The sequence below is a fragment of the Mixophyes fleayi genome, chromosome 4, assembly GCF_038048845.1.
Source record: "Mixophyes fleayi isolate aMixFle1 chromosome 4, aMixFle1.hap1, whole genome shotgun sequence".
NCBI classification, from domain to species: domain Eukaryota; kingdom Metazoa; phylum Chordata; class Amphibia; order Anura; family Limnodynastidae; genus Mixophyes; species Mixophyes fleayi.
In genome coordinates, this window is record NC_134405.1 from 36,217,637 (window position 1) to 36,241,979 (window position 24,343).

Consider the following 24,343-nt stretch of genomic DNA (forward strand, 5'->3'; position numbering starts at 1 on the left):
CATGTCTTCCTGCACCATCTTCTCCCCTGTCTCTCTCACATATCTCCCTGCACCATCTACTCTTCTGTCCCTCTCACATATCCCTCTGCACCTTCTTCTCCCCTGTCCCACTCACATGTCTCCCTGCACCTTCTTCTCCCCTGTCCCTCTCACATGTCTCCCTGCACCATCTACTCCCCTGTCCCTCTCACATGTCTCCCTGCACCATATTCTCCCGTCCCTCTCACATGTCTCAGTGCACCATCTTCTCCCTGTCTCCCTGCACCTTCTTCTCCCCTGTCCCTCTCACATGTCTCCCTGCACCTTCCTCTCCCCTGTCCCTCTCACATGAGAACATGCCACAAAACTTGCTGCTTTGGAGATGCTCTGACTCAGTCGTATAGTCATCACAATTTGACCCTCGTCAAAGTAGCTTAGATCCTTATGCTTGCCCAATTTTCCTGCTTCCGAGACTTGAACTTCAAGAACTGGCTGTTCACTTGCTGCCTAATATATCCCACCCCTTGACAGCTGTAATTGTAGCAAGATACTCAAAGTTATTCACTTGTCAGTGGTTTTAATGTTGTGACTGATTTGTTTATGAAGCATTCAGCACTTACATGACCTGTATGGCCCGCCCCCATCAGTCAGCCAGCCGCTCAAAGCTTTCAGTCTATAGCTGACCTTCTCCTCTGCATCAGAAACTTGAAATTGCTCATCATGCTAATCTGTTTAAAGTATAAGATGATGCAGCAGTAGGGATCAACCTGAAATAGAGTAGCCAACACGGCCAGCCAACCAAAGATGTCTGGAGCTGCAGGAGAGACAAGCATAACATACACTATACTAGAGACTGTATATAGCAAAAAGGTTGAGATGGGATAGGGGTTATAGAGCGATTGGGTCTCATTTATAGTTGAATGCAATGTTGCAGGCCAAATGTAAAAATAGGATACACCTGCACATTTGCCTTCCTACTTGTGTATTTTGAATTGCACATATCTTAAAATAAGATAAATTTAGTTGAAAATTATCTCCAGACAACACAGAGCCACAACCAGCAAAAGTTCTCAGGCATAGAATAAATGTCATATCAGCCCCACAAGATTAGTGGCACCAATCAGGCATTGAAAAAAGCTGGTTACCCTCCTTGTACCCTTCTCTGCCAGCATATGAACCAGAGAGAGATTTAATAGATCACACTTGAAGTCGCAAGAGTGTGTTGAATTAATTTTCAGAATAAATCAATATTGTCCAATCCAATTGTAGATTTTGCAACAAAAAGAGATTTTAGATCTTAAGTTACATAGTTACCAAAGAGAGAGTTCAATTCCCATACAGCCTGCAGACCCATGATTTCTTGGTAGAGAGTGTGTGTCCTCTGTTGGCTGCAGACCAGCTTAAAAACTTTTATAATGGTGGGTGTGTTTACAAAATGATGTCATCACAGAGGTCACATGGATGGTTTACAATGAATCAGCATTAACTTCACGGATCTACTTTCTTAAAAGAGATATTTGCACAAGATGTAGTTCCTAGCTTTTTCACAGTATTTTACCAGCAATTCCTCAAAATAGTAATATGTATTATAACAATAATATATAATAATATTGCAAATCAGGTTGCTGACAATAAATTTTAATTTTTTCATATATACAACTTTAACAGTCCACTCTCTTGTAGTACCCAAAACTACAATAATTTTAAAAAGTGTATTAAAAATAATAATAAAAACATTCTTCCCTTGATTTTACCATGTAGTGCTTAACCCAATTTGTCCTAACCTAAGTATGACCCTTTCCCTGTACCAGATGTTTCTATTAGTATGTATTTCACCATTGATTATTCTATGAATTTCCGTTTTTGTCTTTTTAATATATATTATTACATATTTCAGGAACAGATCAGTAAGAACCACTAATAAAAGTTTCCCCAATGCAGACATATTTTCTTTTTGATCAATTTCTTATTTTGGTCATCTGTTCAACCAGTGAGATATGCTCAATATATCATCCCAAATCTAATCTCTAAACTAATGAATTTCATTTAAATTTGTGGACAGAACAAAAGAAATTAACTGGACTTCACTTGTTACCTTTTTAAAACCTTAACAGCATTTTCAGAATCACTATCAAAACCACTTTCTGTGTTGAAAATAGATGATGCTGGAACATATAGAAATCAATGAGGAGGAAAACAAACACGTGGTGGCCACCATGTACGGCTAATGCTTCTTCACTGATTCGCTTTTCTTGCACCAATCAATCTTTCACTTCCTGGAACACATTCTCAAGCTGTGGAAGTATTTCTCCCTCTTCTGCTTGGTCTTTTGGTGGCTTGGTGTTCTTCTTACAAATTGTAGAGTGTCTCTTTTCACAACGTTCAGTAATGTGGTAGCAGTCTTTAACACCTGGTAATATCCTTCCCATTGCTTTATTACACAACCAAAACAGAGTACATTTCTACTTGTAATAGTCAGTGGTTCACAAGTCTGGGGAGAGGATCTTCAAAATCCCTTTTTTTTCTTTCAGTTGTTTGACTTATGGTAATCAAATATTTGACAGTCACTTCATTGTTACAGTTCAAATGTCATTACATGTGGCTGCTTCCCCAAACAAAAATGTTTTAAAAAAAAAATGAAAAGTTAGATAGAGGTCTGAAAGTGATTATGATGCTGTGCAAAACCAAATGATAACCCTCTGGCCACAGCTTGGCTCAGTCATTACTTTGCTCAATTCTAACAGCAGTACCTAATATATATAGTCAATAATTGATCATAATTCCCTTGTCCTTCATTAAACTAAGGTGCATGCTATCTTTCTTAAAACAATTAAATCAATACATTTTTCTTAAGGTATTAAAACAAAAAACTAACTTTAACCCTTCTAAACAATCTTACTTTTATCCCTCGCCTAATTTACACTGTTCACAATATATATCCAGTACTATGTTATATAAATCCGGATGTAATCACATGTAAAGACATAATGATAACCTTCTGAACTAAATTGTAATAGAACATCAAGATATGACAACCTACTTAACATTTTCTAAATCTATTATACAGCAAAACATTTTACTGATCAGGTCTACATAATGAATCCTTTACTTTATATATATATATATATATACCACTAGACTATAAAAATATACTGTACTATATACATACGTTTTCACAAATCCCACACCCTACATAAATGATGAGAAATTCTAAGGCAGTAATCTGTGCGGGCAATATCACAAGTGACAAAGATGCAATCAGATATCTACTCAATAATTTCGAATACAAATATAGATCGTCCAGAATGTGTCTGTGTGCATTTTGTTGACTATTGTTGACTCAAAGATATACATATAATACAATTTTGAATTTAGTTGTGGTAATACAGATACATTTTTACGATTCACAGTAATATTTGATTATAGAAGAAGAGACAAAATGTCTTCAAACTCATTCCACTATGCAGAGATAAAACAAACACGTCTGCCTTATTTTGCTTCTGACACCAGGCAGATTTGAACAACTCCTAATTAAGCTATATCTTATCCCTGTCAAAAACGTCTAAGAGAATATTTTCTTTCATTGTTGTGACATCATGATGTCAAACTTTGGCAAGGTAAGATGGAGTCTTGTCATTCGTCCAAAAATCGCAGATTTTAGCATCTTCTTATTACAACTTTTCAAACCCCCCCATTTTTCTCCTAATATCTATTGGGGAGGAGAAAAACAAACAACAAAACAAGAATTTCAAATTTATATATAATAGAGAAAAAATATGAGAATTCATAATACACGTTATTCCTTTACACATTACACTAATATCATTTTCCCAGGACACGCATACTATATATGTGGATTTTTCATTTAGAACATTTGATAATGACAGTTCCCCTACAATCTGTTTTATAAACAGTTTAACTTGTAAATAATCCTTACGCACTAAACACTGGCGCAACTATATTTTGTTTCGATTTCAAGATGTGGCCATATTTCTAAACAATAATTTACCTCTAATTACAACTCGCATGAGTTGATTATACCTATTTTAGCATTTACAATTTTTGTACTATTCACTATTGTAATTACTGTTAACCTCTTTACTTGTAGCCATGCTTTGTGTACTTAACTCAGATGTCCCAACTTCCTGATGGTCAACCATAGTTTTGGGGCTGAGCCGTGCACTGCTTCTCCCCTCTGCTCTGGTCGGCCACTTTGGCTGTGAAGCACAAGGCTATTGTCGGACGCATACTGCCAAAAATTAAAACACGCAATTATGTTTAAGTCACAATTTTTTTTTTGTGAACTTTTTTTTAAATTTGCTTTAAACTTTCCTGCTTGCGCTCGCTTCATTTTGCTGCGCTACCGTTCGCTTTGCATGCTATCCTGCTACATGCTCCCTTGAAGTTGCCACAGTTTTAAACAGTCATCATTTTCAATTCTCACTTTTGTTGATTTAATCAACCGTACCTTATCTCTAATATTATTAAACACCTCTGAATCAAAACTACCGATCTTTGGAAAAGGTCTCAAACAATCCTTGGTCATCTTGACCCATTTGTCGCAAAACGCCGTTGTGTATTGTTATGCACGTTTTGTCGCTATCCAATAACGATTGTCGAATCTCGATTTGTGTTTCCAACGCACAAATATTTATTCTCAAAAAGTAGCAGAATAATTCAGGCGAAATAATAATAAGCACAGCCGTTACTTAACGCAGGCGCTCTGGATCCAGTGAACAGTCATTCAGGTCTGAAGTCTGTGGTCAATGTGACTGAACACTAGATGAGAGCTACTGCTTATATGCAAACAGAAATACAGTGAAACAATGCAGATGTCACTCACCGGACTGTGAGTGCTGCTTCTCGTGTGTTTAGGAACCATGGCCGTCCGCCATCCTGAGGGTCTGCGCATGTGCAGCCCTTTCAAGCCTTCAGTACCTGTTCCTTTTCATTAATTGGCTGATCAGGCAACACTCCCTATTTAAAGCACCTGAGGTCAATACCTCGTTGCCTGATCTTGGAGTCTCATTCCTATGAGCCTCTGAAGGTGTTCCTGTGTTTCCTCGTGTATTCAGCTTCAGCTGATTCCTGTTATTCTTTTGTGGTTTCCAGACCACTTCAACTCTCCTGTGTTCCTCGTGTCTGCAGCAGCTGATTCCTATCCACTGCCTCCGTTGTGTCTACAGAGTTTCCAGACTCACTACAACTCTCCTGTGTTCATCGTATCTGCACCAGCTGATTCCTATCCGCTGCCTCCGTTGTGTCTACAGAGTTTCCAGACTCACTACAACTCCCCGGTGTTCATCGTGTCTGCAGCCAGCTGATTCCTATCCGCTGCCTCCATTGCCTCTACAGAGTTCCAGTTCATCTCAACTCTCCTGTGTTCATCGGGTCAGCGCTCCGCTGTTACCATCTCTGCTACTGGAGTTCAGACTGGGGATCAAGTCCTGTGTGCCCGTGTATACTCTGCATAGCATTCATCTCCTCGTGCTCTCCTCACATATATATTTCAGTGGTACAACTTGCTAGATGCAGACCATTGATTCCTGTTCCCTGTGACACCAGTTTCCAGTATCCTCTCACATAGCAGTGGTACAACTTGCTATCCGCAGACCACTGACTTCCCTGTTATCTACCTCCACCTGGATTCTATTCCTTCACCTAGACAGCGGTACAACTTGCTATACGCAGACCGCTGACTCTCACTGCCTCCTCGTTACCTCTGGACATTCCTCCTCACTATAGCAGTGGTACAACTTGCTATACGCAGACCACTGACTACCCTCACGTTTCCTTGTCCATCTGGTTCCTCGTGTACAGTTATATACTCATTACCAGTGCTGCTAGTCATAGACTTTTCCTGAGCATTCTCTCACCATCTGCTGTTCTTCCTGTTCCGTTGTCACCCTGCTACCAGAGTACCTATTACCACCTATATTACTCTGGTAAGCCACCATCTGGTGATTTCCTGGGTAAAGACTCCTAGTGCCCGTGACAGCAGATGGTATGGCTTGCTTCTATTGATCCAGGCTTCAGGAAGGTCCATGGGGTTGCAGATCATAGGTTAGTTTAAACTAAAGAATCCAAAAGGGGGGTTATCTCTCCAGGGGATGTGCTCCTTTCTTCCCGCCCAGACTCCAATTACAACTAGTCTATTAGCATTTTATAGTCAGCATCATATTAAAGGTTTATTCCCTAACATCAATAACTAGAGTATGCAATGTGCGATCTCTTCGCCGAATGCACCAGACAGCTGTTGATGTCTGGTCATGGGGATTAATATGATATCAGACATGACACATTTCCTTTAACCTGAACCATATGTATCACTAATATGCATAAAACTCATAATATTACACATAAATACTACTATATTTCGACATAAATAACTATGTGTTGCATCTACGATTAATGTGTACTATTTACAAATGTGTGTGTTTGTGCGAATGTATACAAAAGGTGTAAAAGCTGTTATTGCCACGTGTTGCGGCTGGATACGCCCTTGCACGCCGTAGCGTGCTCTACGCATAATTTCAGACAATGACAATCAAGTTTGCTCGATATTAATTGAAATGACTTTATCCAATTTGCTGACTTTGACAGTATGCACCATACTTCTTAAACATAAGAAACCTCGCCGAACCAATCGGTCCTTCTTTAGGCAGCACACCATCAACCATCTCTAGCATTTGCTTAGCACCCATTGTGAAAATAACCTATTTCTCAACGCTACGCAACACAGGCCTCATTAACTGTTCTCCTTTCAAACAGAGCCTACTAGAGACTTTACCCGTAAACGACTTCACAGGCTACGTCCACTCACCTCCTAACACAGAAATATCAACGTGAACCACAGGAATATCAGCTCCTCGATACCCTGCCTCTTCAACAAATCTGCTGAGTATATTACTGAACTGGTAGCATCAGCGTTTACCCGCCTTGCCAGCGTAATTCCTCCCACAGCTCCACCCAAGTCACAATCACGGTTACACAATAAACCATGCGGTCCGATCACACCGCTTAGAGATACTAGCTATCGCTAAGCTTTGCGATTACTATTGGGGAGTGTGTCTCAAAAGCCTCTTTAACTGTTCTCCTTTCAAACAGAGCTCTTGCTGCCACTATACCTGCCGGCAGCAACCATTATCCCTGTCTTTTTCAACAGTAAATCAACTTTCACTTCAGAATCATACAGTTTACAAACACATAGACCTTAGTTTTCTGCGCAGAAAATACATTTCCCAAACAATAGTAATATCTTTTCAGAAGCTTTACCAAGTGATTATACTATGCATATATAACAGACTATGAACACAACTGTTTAAACACGTGGCATCAATACTGGAAGTACACATACACAATGCAGGAAGTACATATGCGCTATGCAATGCAATACATACTAATGCTGTGTACAGCAATCACATTAGGACTATTTAAACCAATATTACCGCTGTCCCTTTAGGTACACTCAGGCACCACCGATAGACTCTCAAATCAGGAATTTGGTTTATCAATATTAGATTTAATAAAAGTATAGAAAGATATGTTCCTACCTTATCCACTCTCTGTGGATAAATCGAATTCCCCAGGTCCCCACAGTAGGGCGGTTAAAAATAAATTTCACTCAACCATATAGATCAAACCCCAGTGGAGCTGTTAGAGTGCCCCTATACACCACAGAAGGTTAATACAACATTCTTAACTCCCAATTTAATTATAAGCCAAAGGTTCTGTCATTATCAAACATTTATAATTATTTAATATTTTTATAAGCAGGTTCATTCTAAAATATATCCGGAACTTACTCAAGGGAAAGGAAAGAGAACAGATGAAGAAAACTAAAAATAAACATAATTTGGACATTTTCTGTGATATTCAATTGGTTTGCACCATCTTACTATACCTGTTTTTTTCATAAAATAGCAATATATATATATATATATATATATTGATAAAATACTAATTGAACATATATATATATATATATATTCAATTAGTATTTTCCTTTTAATCATTAACACACTCATATGCTTTGTTCAGATAATAGTTCTATCAATATATCTCTAAAATCACACTAGTATACTGCATTCATACATCTCATATATTTATATGTATCAGGCATATCACAAACACTGTATCTCTGCACAATTTGTAATTTCTTAAATCTGTGTGCTCAAACCTTAAAATTAACTAAGTGATAGTCCTTAAATCCTGTTGGTGTATCCTAAATGAAGTGAGAGAAAAAACATTAATAAAATATAATCAGTATATTATAACAATTTGAACTATATGTTTCAAACTAGTATCTAAATTACTTGTTTTAAAACCAAATAAATCAACAGCTTGTCTCCTGTAAAAAAAATAAACATTTGGCATTGGATCCCACCCTGTTTGGCTCTCTTGGGAACAAAGAATGAATAGGTTAATGTTTATTAAGTTAGCAAACAAAAACAAAAGATACCTTGTAACTTAATCTATATGCACAGCCTTTTGTTGAATCCACAAACATATGTTAAATACTTTGGTGTGGAAGGAAATTTTCCCATGAGAAAATACACTTGATTAACATTGAAATAGACAGTAGACTAAAATCTTAATAATAAGATAAGTTTTAAGTAAAACAATTTAAAATCTTGGAAAATGCTTTTATCAGATATGTTAGTAAAAGCTTGTTAATTTAAGACTAAACATGACTTTATAATATTATTCTCTCACTGTATGTCTATATCTATAATTTCACACTTGCACACACGTGACTATTTGTTCATTTGTTGGATATAATCTACCAAAAACATTATATAATTGTTCATTAATATTTTAGTATCATTCTAAACGCATTTATATTTATAGTCACTAGTATGCTTGCAAAATCATAGTTATATAACTTACAACACGAACCTATGACCATATGTACTGTAACTACTTAAAGTGTATTTAATAAACTAATTCATAGCTGGAATCCTTGGCCTCTGTAACAACAAAAGAATACATTTTTAGTTATACAAGAGTATTTCTAATCAGATGTTAAACACATACAGTATTCAAGATATCTGTTCACTCATAAACAGTCCATTGTGAATTTCTGAAACTATTGGTCTGCCGGGTGGTCTACTCTCATTTTTATGTACTTTCGGAAGTACATAAAACGTACCGCTGCTTCTCACACTAATGCAGCTGTATTTATAGTTCTCTGGAAGCAGTGAGGTGATATTACTGAGCAGATCGGACACTTGCACAGGTTCCGTCAAAATTCGCTGAACAAAGCTGTAACTATTCTATTTTGCCCTCAGTTCCTTTTCCTTGGGAGCCTCCAATTTTATTACTTACCCCCTTTGTCATCCACCTTAAAAACTTACTTTGAATCTCTAAAACCCTCCACTTCCTTATAAGTCCAGGACCCAACCAACCTCAGTGTATCCACCAGTATGATCTTACCCTGCTACTTTCTTGATCTTCATACTAATGTATACAAAGCGGAGGAAAGTGCTGTTTATTATATGTAGAGGCCCACTCTTATACTGGGAAATATAAAAATATAAAACTTATATAATTCTTTTGGTAATATTAAAATGTTCAATCCCCCCACTGAACATTAATTAGTCTAAAAGCAGCAACATAATTTACAATTGATAGTCAAGAAGGTGTATCAGAAAGAAGAATAGTGAACCATATAAAAATGCCAAAGGGAAGAATTGATTTGATCTGATTTCATATTTTTTGTGTCTATTGAATATATAATACTTAGGACTATTTCCCTATATCATATAATCAATTCCTGAATCTCTTCTTCAATATTCACATGTTTCTAAATCATTCAGATTGTTATAACCTATTTTTATAGGTTATTCGTTCAAACAATATATGGCCATATTTATTTTAACGTATTTCGCCATTGTCTTAAACATAAATGCATGTATGATTCTTTGTTTATTCAGTTCAGCTAGTACAGGGTTATTGTATGAAATATATAGAATATGATTGCTACTTCTTCACATCTTGGCAGCACTCGTTCCGAATGTTCAGAGACTAGATACTGACACTGGTCTCCTCTAACCAATAAATTGGCTGCTGTCTCCGGGAGGTAAACACCTGAGTGACTTATTAATAAATGTATGTCCTATATCCTAATTACCAAGTATTCTTATATATTAATATATTTCACAATAATATTACTTCTTATGTTTCTTAAACATTATTGTTTCCATGAGATGTATTTCTCATTTGTGCGGAGTCAGTAATCACCTCAAACTAGCTAAATCTGAACAAAAGAAAAGATTGTGGCTCTCTCTGCCTAGACAATAGGAGAATCTTAAACAAAAGGTCCATTTGCTGACATAACAGGATGTCAGAGACTGCTGTGATCTAATTAGAAAGCAAAATGTTACACCTGCCAAGGTTTAATTACAGTTTTCCTTTGTAGTAAGTGACCATAGCAATGTTTATACCTCATTTACAAGTCAAGGAGGTATACACCAGAAACTGAAGCTGCTCTGATCAAATAATTTAATTTTATGAGAGACTGATTTAAATTTCACCTGAAGACAATTGGTGTAAGAATAAGTTTTGGTCAGCCCGGGAACTATTGAAGAGAGATGGGGAGGAATGACTATAAATAGGCTGTATCAGGCTTGTATTAGTTAATTGGTGGCTGAAGAGCTAGAAGGATGGAACAGTAAGAATGAGCATGAGGAAAAGAGAGTGAAGGAGAAATCTACGGAATAAGGTAACTATATTATGCATTAGAATGTACTGATCCATACACAAGTGATTGCAGATTTTTTAATTTATAATTGTTTGTATTCTTGTCTTAGTAATATGAATATAGCTAGTATTGAAATCTAACAATCATACATGTAATTATAAGAGTACACTACTGTGAATTATTCTTCTATCATTATTATGGTGTCATGTGTGCAAGTTTTCTCTATCAGTGCTGTGGTATCAAAAGTATAATATATATTGATATATTCACTATTTGTACTATGGATTATAGAGGATATCGTCACGAACACTTTGGTAAACTAATTCAGCACTAAAACTTTTATGTTCATTTAAATATCAAAGAGGGGAACAATGATTCATTGAGTGAATGTTCAGCTATTAATACAAATATTATCTCATTTTAACTGTTTTATTCCCCATTTCATCTTTTATAAATCAGATACACAGGATTTGTTTTTTCCATTGTTTGTGTATCACTTCTATCTTATGATTACAGTTATCCAGAACATATTACACTATTTGTATTCCTTTTCTATTTGAATGTATAACTTTTGGTCTGGAGTCCACCTTAGGAAGGAGCTTTGGAATCTCTCCAGAGATAATCAGATAATCCTGATTCATGTTATGCACATTGGTGTGAGGCTGATTCACATTGTGTTGTTGAAAATATTTTGGGATGTTGTCAGTTTTGATTTGGAAATTACTACACTAATGGGCGCCTTTTTGTTTTGATCTTTCCTTTTTACTATATATATGTCTGAAATCAGAATGTACTCCAAGCTAAAATAATCACAATTTCTTAATTATGTACAATCCATTGTTAACAGCTTACAAACAAGGGGAAAATGTTACATTCATATAATTTTTGTATAAAATATATATATATTTTTTTTAACAGGTGGATTAATGAGCAGGATTCCCTCTAGCAGCAGAAGAGGACACCCATAGATCAACATTCTATACTGAATATCTGGGTCACTCACAAGTCATATCGACTACAGGAGTCAACTCTTATAAAACTTGAGGATTCACACAAGTTATTTTCATTTTCTGAATAGAAGCAGCCTTCTATAGCTTGTTACTCATTAAACACACAATGAGTCTCACAGGGGAGAGAACATATCAATGCTCTGAGTGTGATAAAATGTTTAGATGGAAGTCACAGCTGATCATACACCTGCGGATTCACACAGGCGAGAAGCCATTTTCATGTTCTGAATGTAGTAAATGTTTTAATACCAATTCAACATTAATCCTACACCAGAGAAGTCACACAGGAGAAAAAATGTTTAGTTGTTCTGAATGTAACAAGTGTTTTACTTCCAAGTCACTTCTTGTTGAACATCAGAGGATCCACACAGGAGAAAACCCATTTCCATGTTCTGAATGTAGTAAATGTTTTAAACGGAAGTCACACCTTATTAGACACCAGAGGATTCACACTGGAGAAAAACCATATTCATGCACTGAGTGTAAGAAATGTTTTAAAGAGAAGTCATACCTTATTAGTCACCAGAGGATTCACACTGGAGAAAAACCATATTCATGCTCTGAGTGTAACAAATGTTTTAAAGAGAAGTCATTACTTGTTAGTCACCAGAGGATTCACACTGGAGAGAAGTCATTTTCATGCTCCGAATGTAGTAAACGTTTTGGGTCCAATTCAAACTTAATCCTACATCAGATGTTTCATACAGGAGAAAAACCATATTCATGCTCTGAATGTAACAAACATTTTCGTACCAATTCACATTTAATCATGCGCCAGAGGATTCACACAGGAGAAAAACCATTTTCATGCTCTGAATGTAACAAATGTTTTAACCAGAAGTCAAGCCTTGTTAGACACCACGTGATTCACACCAAAGAGAAGCCCTTTTCATGTTCTAAATGTAGCAAGTGTTTTAAGACTGATTCACACCTTGTTAGGCATCAGAGAACCCACACAGGTAAGAACCCATTTATGTGCTCTGAATGTAACAAATGTTTTAAACAAGAGATAACACTTCTTACTCACCAGAGAAGTCACACAAGGAAGTCACTTGTTTCCGAATAGAGCATGTATTTCATAGACAAGTTAACTTGTTTAATCATTATAATATTCACAAAGGAGAGAATCAATTTTAATTTACTGGATGTGGCAAATGTATGTAAAATCAAATATTTTTTAGACTGGAACGTCTAACATTGAGACTTAGGAGTTTTTCCCCTGGGATGGTCTCCCTGTAATTGAGAGCAACTGTATACCAACCATCAATAACAAAGAAGTCCCAAGGTGTCATGTGGTTTATTAAGATACTAATGAAGTTGAATGTTTTTTGTTATGTTCTTATTTTAAACCAGTAGCACATTTAAAGTTTCCATGTCACTTACAAACAGTGGAGGTAATTTACAAAGTGCATTCAATTCACTCTGCAAACCGATTAAATAATCATGAGAGGGACTGGTAATAGGGGCTACAACCATTTCTCTATCTTCGTTTACTCCCATTCCCTTTCTTGATCCTCTTCAATCTGGTTTTTATCCCCTCCACTCCAATGAAGCCACCCTCACTAAGGTCACATCTAAGTGTTTTTTCATCCTGCTTATCTTTCTAGACCTCTGCACAACTAGACACCATTGACCACCCTCTCCTCCAGCAAACTCTCCTCTTCATCAGCTTCCGTGAAAACTGCCCTTATATGGTTCAACTGCTACTTCACCAACCACTAATTTTGGGTCTCTATTTCTGTCTCTATTTTCCCTCCTCTGCCACTACCTATCACCATCCCCCATGGATCTGTTCTCGTCCCCTGCTCTTCTACCCTCTACACTTCTTCCCTCTGTGATAGTATCAGCTCCTTTGGCCTCCATTACCATCTCTATGCTGCTGACACCCACGTAAGGCCCTCCTTCCAAGTATTTTCTTTATGTTATATTACAGGGTATAATTGTGTAAGCTTGCTGCCTGTACGTATACAATTTTATTGCTCACGTACATATAATTTTATTTTGTTGGTTGTCAAACTTGTTCTGGTGCCTTAGAAATAAAGGATTTTTTGAATATTCCATGTGACGATTATTTGTCTGTCAACCTTTTTATTACATTATTTGGCGTTCAATATGGAGGTTTTAAATGTATCCAATTTAATGTATAGGATGAGACGTAATCTCTTCCAGCTCTGAGCTGGTGCAAAACTCAGGTCCTTATGCAGACTGGAAATGGTCGTGCACCTTCCACACAGCAAACAACAGCGAGAGTGTGCCGATGGCCATCTTGAACCGCAAAATGAAATTTCGTCTCTGCAAAACAATGTGCACTGTATGCTTACTCTGTACTGTGTACAGAACACCCTCACTCCTCCCAGGTCCTCTCCTTGCCATGTACAATCTTCAACAAAGTTGAAAGGAAATAAATAGGTGCACATTGGTTCTCAATATTAAAGGATATTAACTTTTAAAACTTAACTTTTATTGTTTAGATTAAATCAGCGATATAAAAAAGTATATCTTCAATAAAATCACTGTGTGTAATTAAAAGTGACTGGGTGCGCCAGGCAACGTGTCTTAATATAATGGGGAGTATAATATATAATAGAGGTAGAGTAATACCCGCTTTTCATATCTCCAAATACATTGGCTGTGAATAATCTCATTAAATGCATATATGATAATGACACCAGTGTTACTCACTATTCTCTTGATCAGCTTTAGTAATACACGAAGATGATTTGCTATCTACCTAGAGAGGCTCTACACTAACTAGGATTTGTTGAAGCAAGTCATAGTTTCTATATTACACATCTGATGTGGATGGTCTCGTGATTATATATAGCAGTAACATTAATATTACTCGCTAGTCTCTCAATTAGCTCCCATTCTTCTTAGATCCATATACCCCATCAGGTAAAAGATAGTCTCATTTGTTAGATATGTTGTGGTAGTGCCAGTATTGTTTGTTATACTCTCAATCAGTTTCCAGTTATGTAGTGGTAGTGGCGCCAGTATTATAAATTATACTCTCAAACAGCTTTCAAGTATACAGCGGCGGCTAACTATCTGCCTACAAAAAGCTCCAGAATATCTCTGGTTTTGCTGGAGCAATTTCTCATTTCTTATTTCCCCTTTAGTCAAGTATAATCTAGTGCATCCAGCGATACGCTGACGCGCGTTTCGCTGTGTGCTTATTCAAGGCAAGCCGAGAGACTGTTCTGACGGTTATTAAATACTGTCAGTGTGGGGCTTAACCTCATGACGTGATATACAGCCAATCTCTGATGGTTATAATACGAACTCCTCCCATTCGGATTTCTATTGGTCCAAATGCATTGCATTGCCGATAATAAGGAAGGGAACTATAAATATACTTAATAATACGGCTTAATAAAATGGGATTTACTATAGTTGCTACTAGGTCTAGCAGATTTTAATCATATGTGATCAAGTTAACCATAATTAATCAAGATCACTAAAGATCTATATGTTGTTTACGGTGATATAGAATTCAGATATGTACCATAATGAAATTCTGAATCAAATTAAAACAAAAAAGAAAATAAAGTGATAATAATGTATAAATAAAGTGCTTGATGCCAAAAAGTGTTGAAGATAAGGGATTAAAGTATCCAAATTAAACTATAATAAGGGATTGTTATATCCAAAGTGAGGTAAGTGATGGTGTGACTAATATTAATAGTTTGTTATTTTGTTATAACATATTCATTAAATTTTGCAATAATTGTTAATATTTTTGACTATTTTTTATTTTTAATTTTTTAAAATTGTTAATTATTTTTATTTTTTTTTAATATTAATTAATATTTATTTTATATTTTGTATTTGTATTTCATTTTTTATTTTTTAAATATTTAGTTTTAATTTATATTATTTATTGTATTACTTTTCATTTTTGTGTTCTTTATGTTAGTTTTATGTGATTCTAAGTGACAAAAACTATATTATAATAATAATGAAATTTTTATTTTTTTAAACAACTGCATTAGTTCAAATTAAGTATACTCTTATATATATCTCCCTATAAGACACTAACAATTGTAGATTATATATAATTGTAACTAAATCATTAAGATTTTATTGAATCTTAATATATATAACCCATTATGTAACTATAGTTCCACCCCAATATATTAATATTGGCAGTTAAAGTCAAATAAAAATTCTCTATAATGGTCCCTTGCATAATTTATTATGGCTGTGGTTCCACCCAAATGTATCAGTATTAGCAAATGAAATACAGTGAGGGTCCATATGATAATCCCTTTGGATCTTATTGTATCACTCCATCAATCAGAGAAAAGCTGTATAATTATTGTTATCATTTAATCCCTTAGGATAAATTGTCCCCTTTAAGAAGATTATTTTCACTTCATGTTTCAACAACGTCTGTTTAATATCGCCACCTCTAGTTCCAAGATTTATTTTTTCCATTCCATAAGCTACTAAGTATTTGGCGTTGTTGTTATGTGCCTTTAAGAAATGTCTGGCTAATGAAGTTAAAGTTTTAATTATCTTGGCATCTTGTTCGGCATTCAGAATGTTGCCTACATGTTCTAGCAGTCAATGTTTAAAAGGTCTGCTAGTCATCCCAATATAGCTTAACGCACAAGGACAGGTGAGACAATATATGACACCTTGTGTGTCACAATTAAAAAGCTTTCAATGGTGTGGCGATTAGCAAATTTGTCCACAAATTGGTGGGTCTTCTTTGTATATTTGCAGACTTTACATTTCCCACAAGGGTAAAATCCAGTTATTGTTTTTCTAATTATCATCTGTTTTGAATTGTCCTGAAAATGACTATGTACAAATAAGTCATGTAGATTCTTCGATCTCCTCCAGCTGGTAAGTATTCTGTTTCTCATTATCTCTTGAAGATCTGGATCTAATTTCAAGATGTGATTATGTTTTTGTAGGATAGATTGAATTTGCTGCCACTGATTGTTGAAGGTACTAACAAATCTAATGATTGTATTTTCTGATTTATGTTGTCTTTGTGGAAAGACTAAAGAATCTTTTTTAATAGTTCTAGTTTCTCTATATGCTTTTTTGATCTAATTATGGCTATACCCTCTTTTCAGGAGTCTTTCACGTAACTCCTTAGCTCTTTTCTCAATAGTAGCTAAATCACCACAGTTTCTTCTCATACAGAGAGATTCTCCTTTAGGGATACAACGAATTGTAGAAGGGAGATCAGAGCTAGATGTGTGGAGAATACTGTTTGTTGCTGTTTTCTTTTTTTATCAGGACAAATTCTAATAGGTTTAGAACAAAGCTATTAAGTTCATTTCTCACTTTGGTCTCTAAAAATTGTCTGGCAGCTTCTAAACCTTTTTGATGCTCAATACTAGTGTGTAGAGCCTCCACATCACATGTACATAACCAAGTGTTCTCATGTACCGTGATATGTTGTATTTTACTAAGGACATATAAGGTGTCTTGTACATATAAAGGCAAGAAGAATTCAAATTCTCTCAAATAGGTGTAAACATATATACTAGCTTTCTCCGTTAGGTTGTCTAGACCTGAAACTATTGGTCTGCCGGGTGGTCTTCTCTCATTTATAGCTACTTTCGGAAGTACATAAAACGTACCGCTGCTTCTCACACTAATGCAGCTGTATTTATAGTTCTCTGGAAGCAGTGAGGTGATATTACTGAGCAGATCGGACACTTGCACAGGCTCCGTCAAAATTCGCTGAACAAAGCTGTAACTATCCTATTTTGCCCTCAGTTCCTTTTCCTTGGGAACCTCCTATTTTATTACTTACCCCCTTTGTCATCCACCTTAAAAACTTACTTTGAATCCCTAAAACCCTCCACTTCCTTATAAGTCCAGGACCCAACCAACCTCAGTGTATCCTCCAGTATGATCTTACCCTGCTACTTTCTTGATCTTCATACTAATGTATACAAAGCAGAGGAAAGTGGTGTTTATTATATGTAGAGGTCCACTCTTATACTGGGAAATATAAAAATATAAAACGTATATAATTCTTTTGGTAATGTTAAAATGTTCAATCCCCCCACTGAACACTAATTAGTCTAAAAGCAGTAACATAATTTACAATTGATAGTCAAGAAGGTGTATCAGAAAGAAGAATAGTGAACCATATAAAAATGCCAAAGGGAAGAATTGATTTTGATCTGATTTAATATTTTTTTGTGTCTATTGAAAATATAATAATTAGGACTATTTCCCTATATCATATAATCAATTCCTGAAGCTCTTCTTCGATATTCACATGTTTCTAAATCATTCAAATTGTTATAACCTATTGTTATAGATTATTCGTTCAAACAATATATGGCCATATTTATTTTAACGTATTCCGCCATTGTCTTAAACATAAATGCATGTATGATTCTTTGTTTATTCTGTTCAGCTAGTACAGGGTAAATGTATGAAATATGTAGAATATGATTGATACTTCTTCAAATCCTGGCAGCACTCATTCCAAATGTTCAGAGATTAGATACTGACACTGGTCTCCTCTAACCAATAAATTGGCTACTGTCACAAGTTTTTCTGAGAGGTAAACACCTGAGTGACTTATTAGTAAATTTATGTCCTGTATCCTAATTTCACAGTATTCTTATATATTATTATACTTCACAATAATATTAGTTCTTATGTTTCTAAAACATTATAGACTACATGAGATGAGTCAGTAATCACCTCAAACTAGCTAAAACTGAACAAAAGAGAAGATTGTGGCTCTCTCTGCCTAGACAATAGGAGAATCTTAAACAAAAGTTCCATTTGTTGACATAACAGGATGTCAGAGACTGCAGTGATCTAATTAGAAAGCAAGATGTTACCACCTGCCAAGATCTAATTATAATTCTCCTTTGTAGTAAGTGACCTTAGGAATGTGTATACCTCATTTACATGTCAAGGAGGTTTACACCAGAAACTGAAGCTTCGCTGATTAAATAATTTAATTTTATGAGAGTTTAATTTAAATTTCACCAGAAAACAAATAGTGTGAGAATAAGCTTTGGTCATCCCGGGAACTATTGAAGAGAGATGGGGAGAAATGCATATAAATAGGCTGTATCAGGCTGGTGTTAGTTAGTTGGTGGCTGGAGAGCTGGAAGGATGGAACAGTAAGAATGAGCATGAGGAAAAGAGAATGAAGGAGAAATCTACAGAGTAAGGTAACTATGCTATGCATTAGAATGTATTGATCCTTAGACAAGTGATTGCTGATTTTGTGATTTATAATTGTTTGTATTCTTGTGTTAGTAATATTTATATAGCTATGATTGCAATCTAACAATCATAAATATAATATTAAGAGTACACTACTGTGAATTATTTTTCTATCAGTACTGTGGTGTCATGTGTGCAAGTTTTCTATATCAGTGCTGTGGTATCAAATGTATAATATATATTGATATATTCAATATTAGTACTATGGGATTATAGAGGATATTTTCACGGGCACTTTGGTAAACTAATTCAGCACTAACACTTTAATGTTCATTTAAATATCAAAGAGGGGAACAATGATTCATTGAGTGAATGTTCAGTTATTTATACAAATACAATCTAATTTTTACTGTTTGATTACCCATATAATCTTTTATAAATTAGATACACAGGATTTGTTTTTTCTATTGTATATGTATTACTTAAAACTTATGATTACATTAATCCAGAACATATTACACTATTTGTATTCCTTTTCTTTTTGAATGTATAAAATTTTGATCTGGAGTCTACCTTAGCAAAGAGCTTTGGAATCTCTCCAGAGATAATCAGATAAACCTGGTTCATGTTATGCACATTGGTATGAGGCTAATTCACATTTTGAGCATATTTTGGGACGTTGTCAGTTATGATTTGGAAATTACTGCACTACTAGGCGCCTTTTTGTTCTGATATTTCCTTTTTACTATATATGTGTCTGAAATCAGAATGTACTCCAAGATGAGATAATCAAAATTTCTTAATTATGTACAATCCATTGTCAACAGCTTACAAACAACGTGTAAAATGTACATTCATATAATTTTGGTATAAAATATATTTATTTTTTCAACAAGTGGATTAATGAGCAGGACTCCCTCTAGCAACAGAACAGGACACCCATAGATCAACATTCTATACTGAATATCTGAGTAACCCATAAGTTAGATCGACTACAGAAGTCAGCGCTTATAAAACTTGCGGATTCAGAGAAGCTATTTTCATTTTCTGAATAGAAGCAGCCTTCTATAGCTTGTAACTTAATAAACACACAATGAGTCTCACAGGACAGAGGCTATATCAATGCTCTGAGTGTGATAAAATGTTTAGATGGAAGTCAAACCTGATCATACACCAGAGGATTCACACAGGCGAGAAGCCATTTTCATGTTCTGAATGTAGTAAATGTTTTAGTGCCAATTCAAAATTAATCCTCCACCAGAGGAGTCACACAGGAGAAAAAATGTTTAGTTGCTCTGAATGTAACAAGTGTTTTTCTCATAAGTCAGATCTTGTTACACATCAGAGGATCCACACAGGAGAAAACCCATTTTCATGTTCTGAATGTAGTAAATGTTTTAAACAGAAATCACACCTTATTAGTCACCAGAGGATTCACACTGGAGAGAAATCATTTTCATGCTCCGAATGTAGTAAATGTTTTAAACAGAAATCACACCTTATTAGTCACCAGAGGAGTCACACTGGAGAGAAGTCATTTTCATGCTCCGAATGTAGTAAATGTTTTGGGAGCAATTCACACCTAATCCTGCACCAGAGGTTTTACACAGGAGAAAAACCATATTCATGCTCTGAATGTAACAAACATTTTCGTACCAATTCAAAATTAATCATGCACCAGAGGATTCACACTGGAGAAAAACCATTTTCATGCTCTGAATGTAACAAATGTTTTAAGACTGATTCACACCTTGTTAGTCATCAGAGAAGCCACACAGGAGAGAAACCATTTATATGCTCTGAATGTAACAAATGTTTTAAACAAAAGATAACACTTCTTACGCACCAGAGAAGTCACACAAGGATGTCACTTGTTTCCGAATAGAGCATGTATTTCATAGACAAGTTAACTTGTTTAATCATTATAATATTCACAAAGGAGAGAATCAATTTTTATTTACTGGATGTGGCAATTGTTGTATGTAAAATCAAATATTTTTTGGAGTGGAACGTCTAACATTGAGACTTAGGAATTCTTCCCCTGGGATGGTCTCCCTGTAATTGAGAGCAACTGTATACCAACCATCAATGACAAAGAAGTCCCAAGGTATCATGTGGTTAATTAAGATACTAATGAAGTTGAATGTTTTTTATTATGTTCTTATTTTAAACCAGTAGCACATTTAAAGTGTCCATGTCACTTACACACAGTGGAGGTAATTTCCAAAGTGCATTCGATTCACTCTGCAAACCAATTAAATAATCATGAGAGGGACTGGTAATAGGGGCTACAACCATATCTCTATCTTCGTTTCCTCCCACTCCCCTTTTTGATCCTCTTCAATCTGTTTTTTATCCCCTCAACTCCAATGAAGCCACCCTCACTAAGGTCCCATCTAAGTGTTTTTTCATCCTGCTTATCTTTCTAGACCTCTGCACAACTAGACACCATTGACCACCCTCTCCTCCAGCAATCCCTTCTCTTCATTAGCTTCTGTGAAACTGCCCTTATATGGTTCAACTGCTACTCACCATCTACTCCTTATGGGTCTCTAGTTCTGTCTCTATTTTCCCTCCTCTGCCACTACCTGTCACCATCCCCCAGTAATCTGTTCTCGTCCCCCTGCTCCTCTCCCTCTATAATTCTTCCCTCTGTGATGGTATCAGCTCCTTTGGCCTCCATTACCATCTCTATGCTGCTGTCACCCACGCAAGTCCCTCTTTCCAAGTGTTTTCTTTATGTTATTTTACAGGGTATAATAGTGTAAGCTTGCTGCTTGTACGTATACAATTTTATTGCTCACATACATCTTATTTTATTTTGCTGGTTGTCAAACTCGTTCTAGTGCCTTAGAAATAAAGGATTTTTTGAAAATTCCATGTGACGATTATTTGTCTGTCAACCTTTTTATTACATTGTTTGGAGTTCAATATGGAGGTTTTAAATGAATCCAATTTAAAGTATAGGATGAGACGTAATCTCTTCCAGCTCTGAGCTGGGGCAAAACTCAGGTCCTTATGTAGTCTGGAAATGATTGTGCACCTTCCACACAGCAAACAAGAGCGAGAGTGTGCCGATGGCCATCTTGAACCGCAAAATGAAATTTCGTCTCTGCAAAACAATGTGCACTGTATGCTTACTCTGTACTGTGTGCGGAACACCCTCACTCATCCCAGGTCCTCTCCTTGCCATGTATAATCTTCAACGAAGTTAAAAGAAAATAAATAGGTGCACATTGGTTCTCAATATTAAAGGATATTAACTTTTAAAACGTAACTTTTATTGTTTAGATTAAATCAGTGATATATAATAGTATATCTTCAATAAAATCACTGTGTGTAATTAAAAGTGCCTGGGTGCACCAGGTAACTTGTCTTAATATAATGGGGAGTATAATATATAATAGAGTTAGAGTAATACCCACATATCATATCTCCAAATACATTAGCTGTGAATAATCTCATTAAATGCATATATGATAATGACACCAGTGTTATTCACTATTCTCTTGATCAGCTTTAGTAATACACGGAGATGATTTGCTATCTACCTAGAGACGCTCCACACTAACTAGGATTTGTTGGAGCGAGTCATAGTTTCTATATTACACATCTGATGTGGATGGTCTCGTGATTATATATAGCAGTAACATTAATATAACTCACTAATCTCTCAATTAGCTCCCATTCATCTTAGATCCATATACCACATCAGGTTAAAGACAGTCTCATTTGTTAGATATGTAGTGGTAGTGCCAGTATTGTTTGTTATACTCTCAATCAGCTTCCAGTTATGTAGTGGTAGTGGCGCCAGTATTATTAATTATACTCTCAAACAGCTTTCAATTATACAGCGGCGGCTAACTATCTGCCTACAAAAAGCTCCAGAATATCTCTGGTTTTGCTGGAGCAATTCCTCGTTTCTTTATTTCCCCTAAGGTCAAGTATAATCTAGTGCACCCAGCGATACAACGACGCGCGTTTCACTGTGTGCTTATTCAAGGCAAGCCGAGAGACTATTCTGACAGTTTATAAATACTGTCAGTGTGGGGCTAACCTCATGACGTGAGGGTGTCTCCACCTATAAGAAAGAATGTTTATCAAAGTGATTGGCATAATATACAGCCAATCTCTGATGGTTACAATCCAAAATCCTCCCATTCGGATTTCTTTTGGTCCAAATGCATTGCATTGCCGATAATAAGGAAGGGAATAATAAATAAACTTAATAATACGGCTTAATAATACGGGATTTACTATAGTTGCTACCAAGTCTAGCAGATCTTAATCATACATGATCAAGTAAGCCATAATTAATCACGATCACTAAAGATCGGTGAGTTAGATCTATATATTGTTTTTGGTGATATAGAATTCAGATATGTACCATAATGAAATTATGAATCAAGTTAAAACAAAAAAGAAAATAAAGTGCTATGATGCCAAAAAAGTGTTGAAGATAAGGGATTAAAGTATCCAAATTAAATTATAATAAGGGATTGTTATATCCAAAGTGAGGTAAGTGAATATTAATAGTGTGTTATTTTGTTATAACATATTCATTAATTTCTACAATAATTGTTAATATTTTTGACTATTTTTTATATTTAATTTTTTTAAATGGTTAATTATTCATTTTTTTTTATTTTTATTATTAATTAATATTTATTTTATATATTATTATTTTATTTTTTATTTTTTTTTAAATTTTTAGTTTTTATTTATATTATTTAATTTATTACTTTTCTTTTTTTTGTTCTTTATGTTAGTTTTATGTGATATTAAGTGACAAAAACTATATTATAATAATAATGACATTTTTCTTATTTTAACAATTACATAAATTCAAATTAAGTATACTCTTATATATGTCTCCCTATAAGACACTAAAAAGTGTAGATTATATATAATTGTAACTAAATCAGTAAGAGTTTATTGTATCTTAATAGATATAACTCATTATGTAACTATAGTTCCACCCAGATATATTAATATTGGCAGTTAAAGTCAAATAAAAATTCTGTATAATGGTCCCTTGCATAATTTATTATGGCTGTGGTTCCACCCAAATGTATCAGTATTAGCAAATGAAATACAGTGAGGGTCCATATGATAATCCCTTTGGATCTTATTGTATAACTCCATCAATCAGAGAAAAGCTGTATAATTATTGTTATCATTTAATCCCTTAGGATAAATTGTCCCCATTAAGATTATTTTCGCTTCATGTTTCAACAATGTTTGTTTAATATCGCCACCTCTAGTTCCAAGATTTATTTTTTCCATTCCATAAGCTACTAAGTATTTGGGGTTGTTGTTATGTGCCTTTAAGAAATGTCTGGCTAATGAAGTTAAAGTTTTAATTATCTTGGCATCTTGTTCGGCATTCAGAATGTTGCCTACATGTTCTAGCAGTCGATGTTTAAAAGGTCTGCTAGTCATCCCGATATAGCTTAACTCACAAGGACAGGTGAGACAATATATGACACCT

At 35.2% G+C, this 24,343-nt stretch overlaps 2 protein-coding genes across 2 annotated transcripts; both read left to right on the forward strand.

Moving 5' to 3' along the window:
- The first annotated feature begins 11,797 nt into the window (after positions 1 to 11,797).
- On the forward strand, positions 11,798 to 12,757 carry LOC142150612 (uncharacterized). Its single transcript, XM_075205812.1, has one exon. It carries the CDS (start codon positions 11,798 to 11,800, stop codon positions 12,755 to 12,757), a length of 960 nt encoding a protein of 319 aa, XP_075061913.1.
- Positions 12,758 to 19,945: 7,188 nt separating this feature from the next.
- On the forward strand, positions 19,946 to 20,737 carry LOC142150613 (uncharacterized). Its single transcript, XM_075205813.1, has one exon. The coding sequence runs from the start codon at positions 19,946 to 19,948 to the stop codon at positions 20,735 to 20,737; it is 792 nt and encodes a 263-aa protein (XP_075061914.1).
- Positions 20,738 to 24,343: the final 3,606 nt, after the last annotated feature.

Bases quoted from the DNA above. Each gene is read 5' to 3' on its own strand.
- LOC142150612 (XM_075205812.1), top strand. From the start codon at position 11,798: ATGAGTCTCACAGGGGAGAGAACATATCAATGCTCTGAGTGTGATAAA.
- LOC142150613 (XM_075205813.1), top strand. From the start codon at position 19,946: ATGAGTCTCACAGGACAGAGGCTATATCAATGCTCTGAGTGTGATAAA.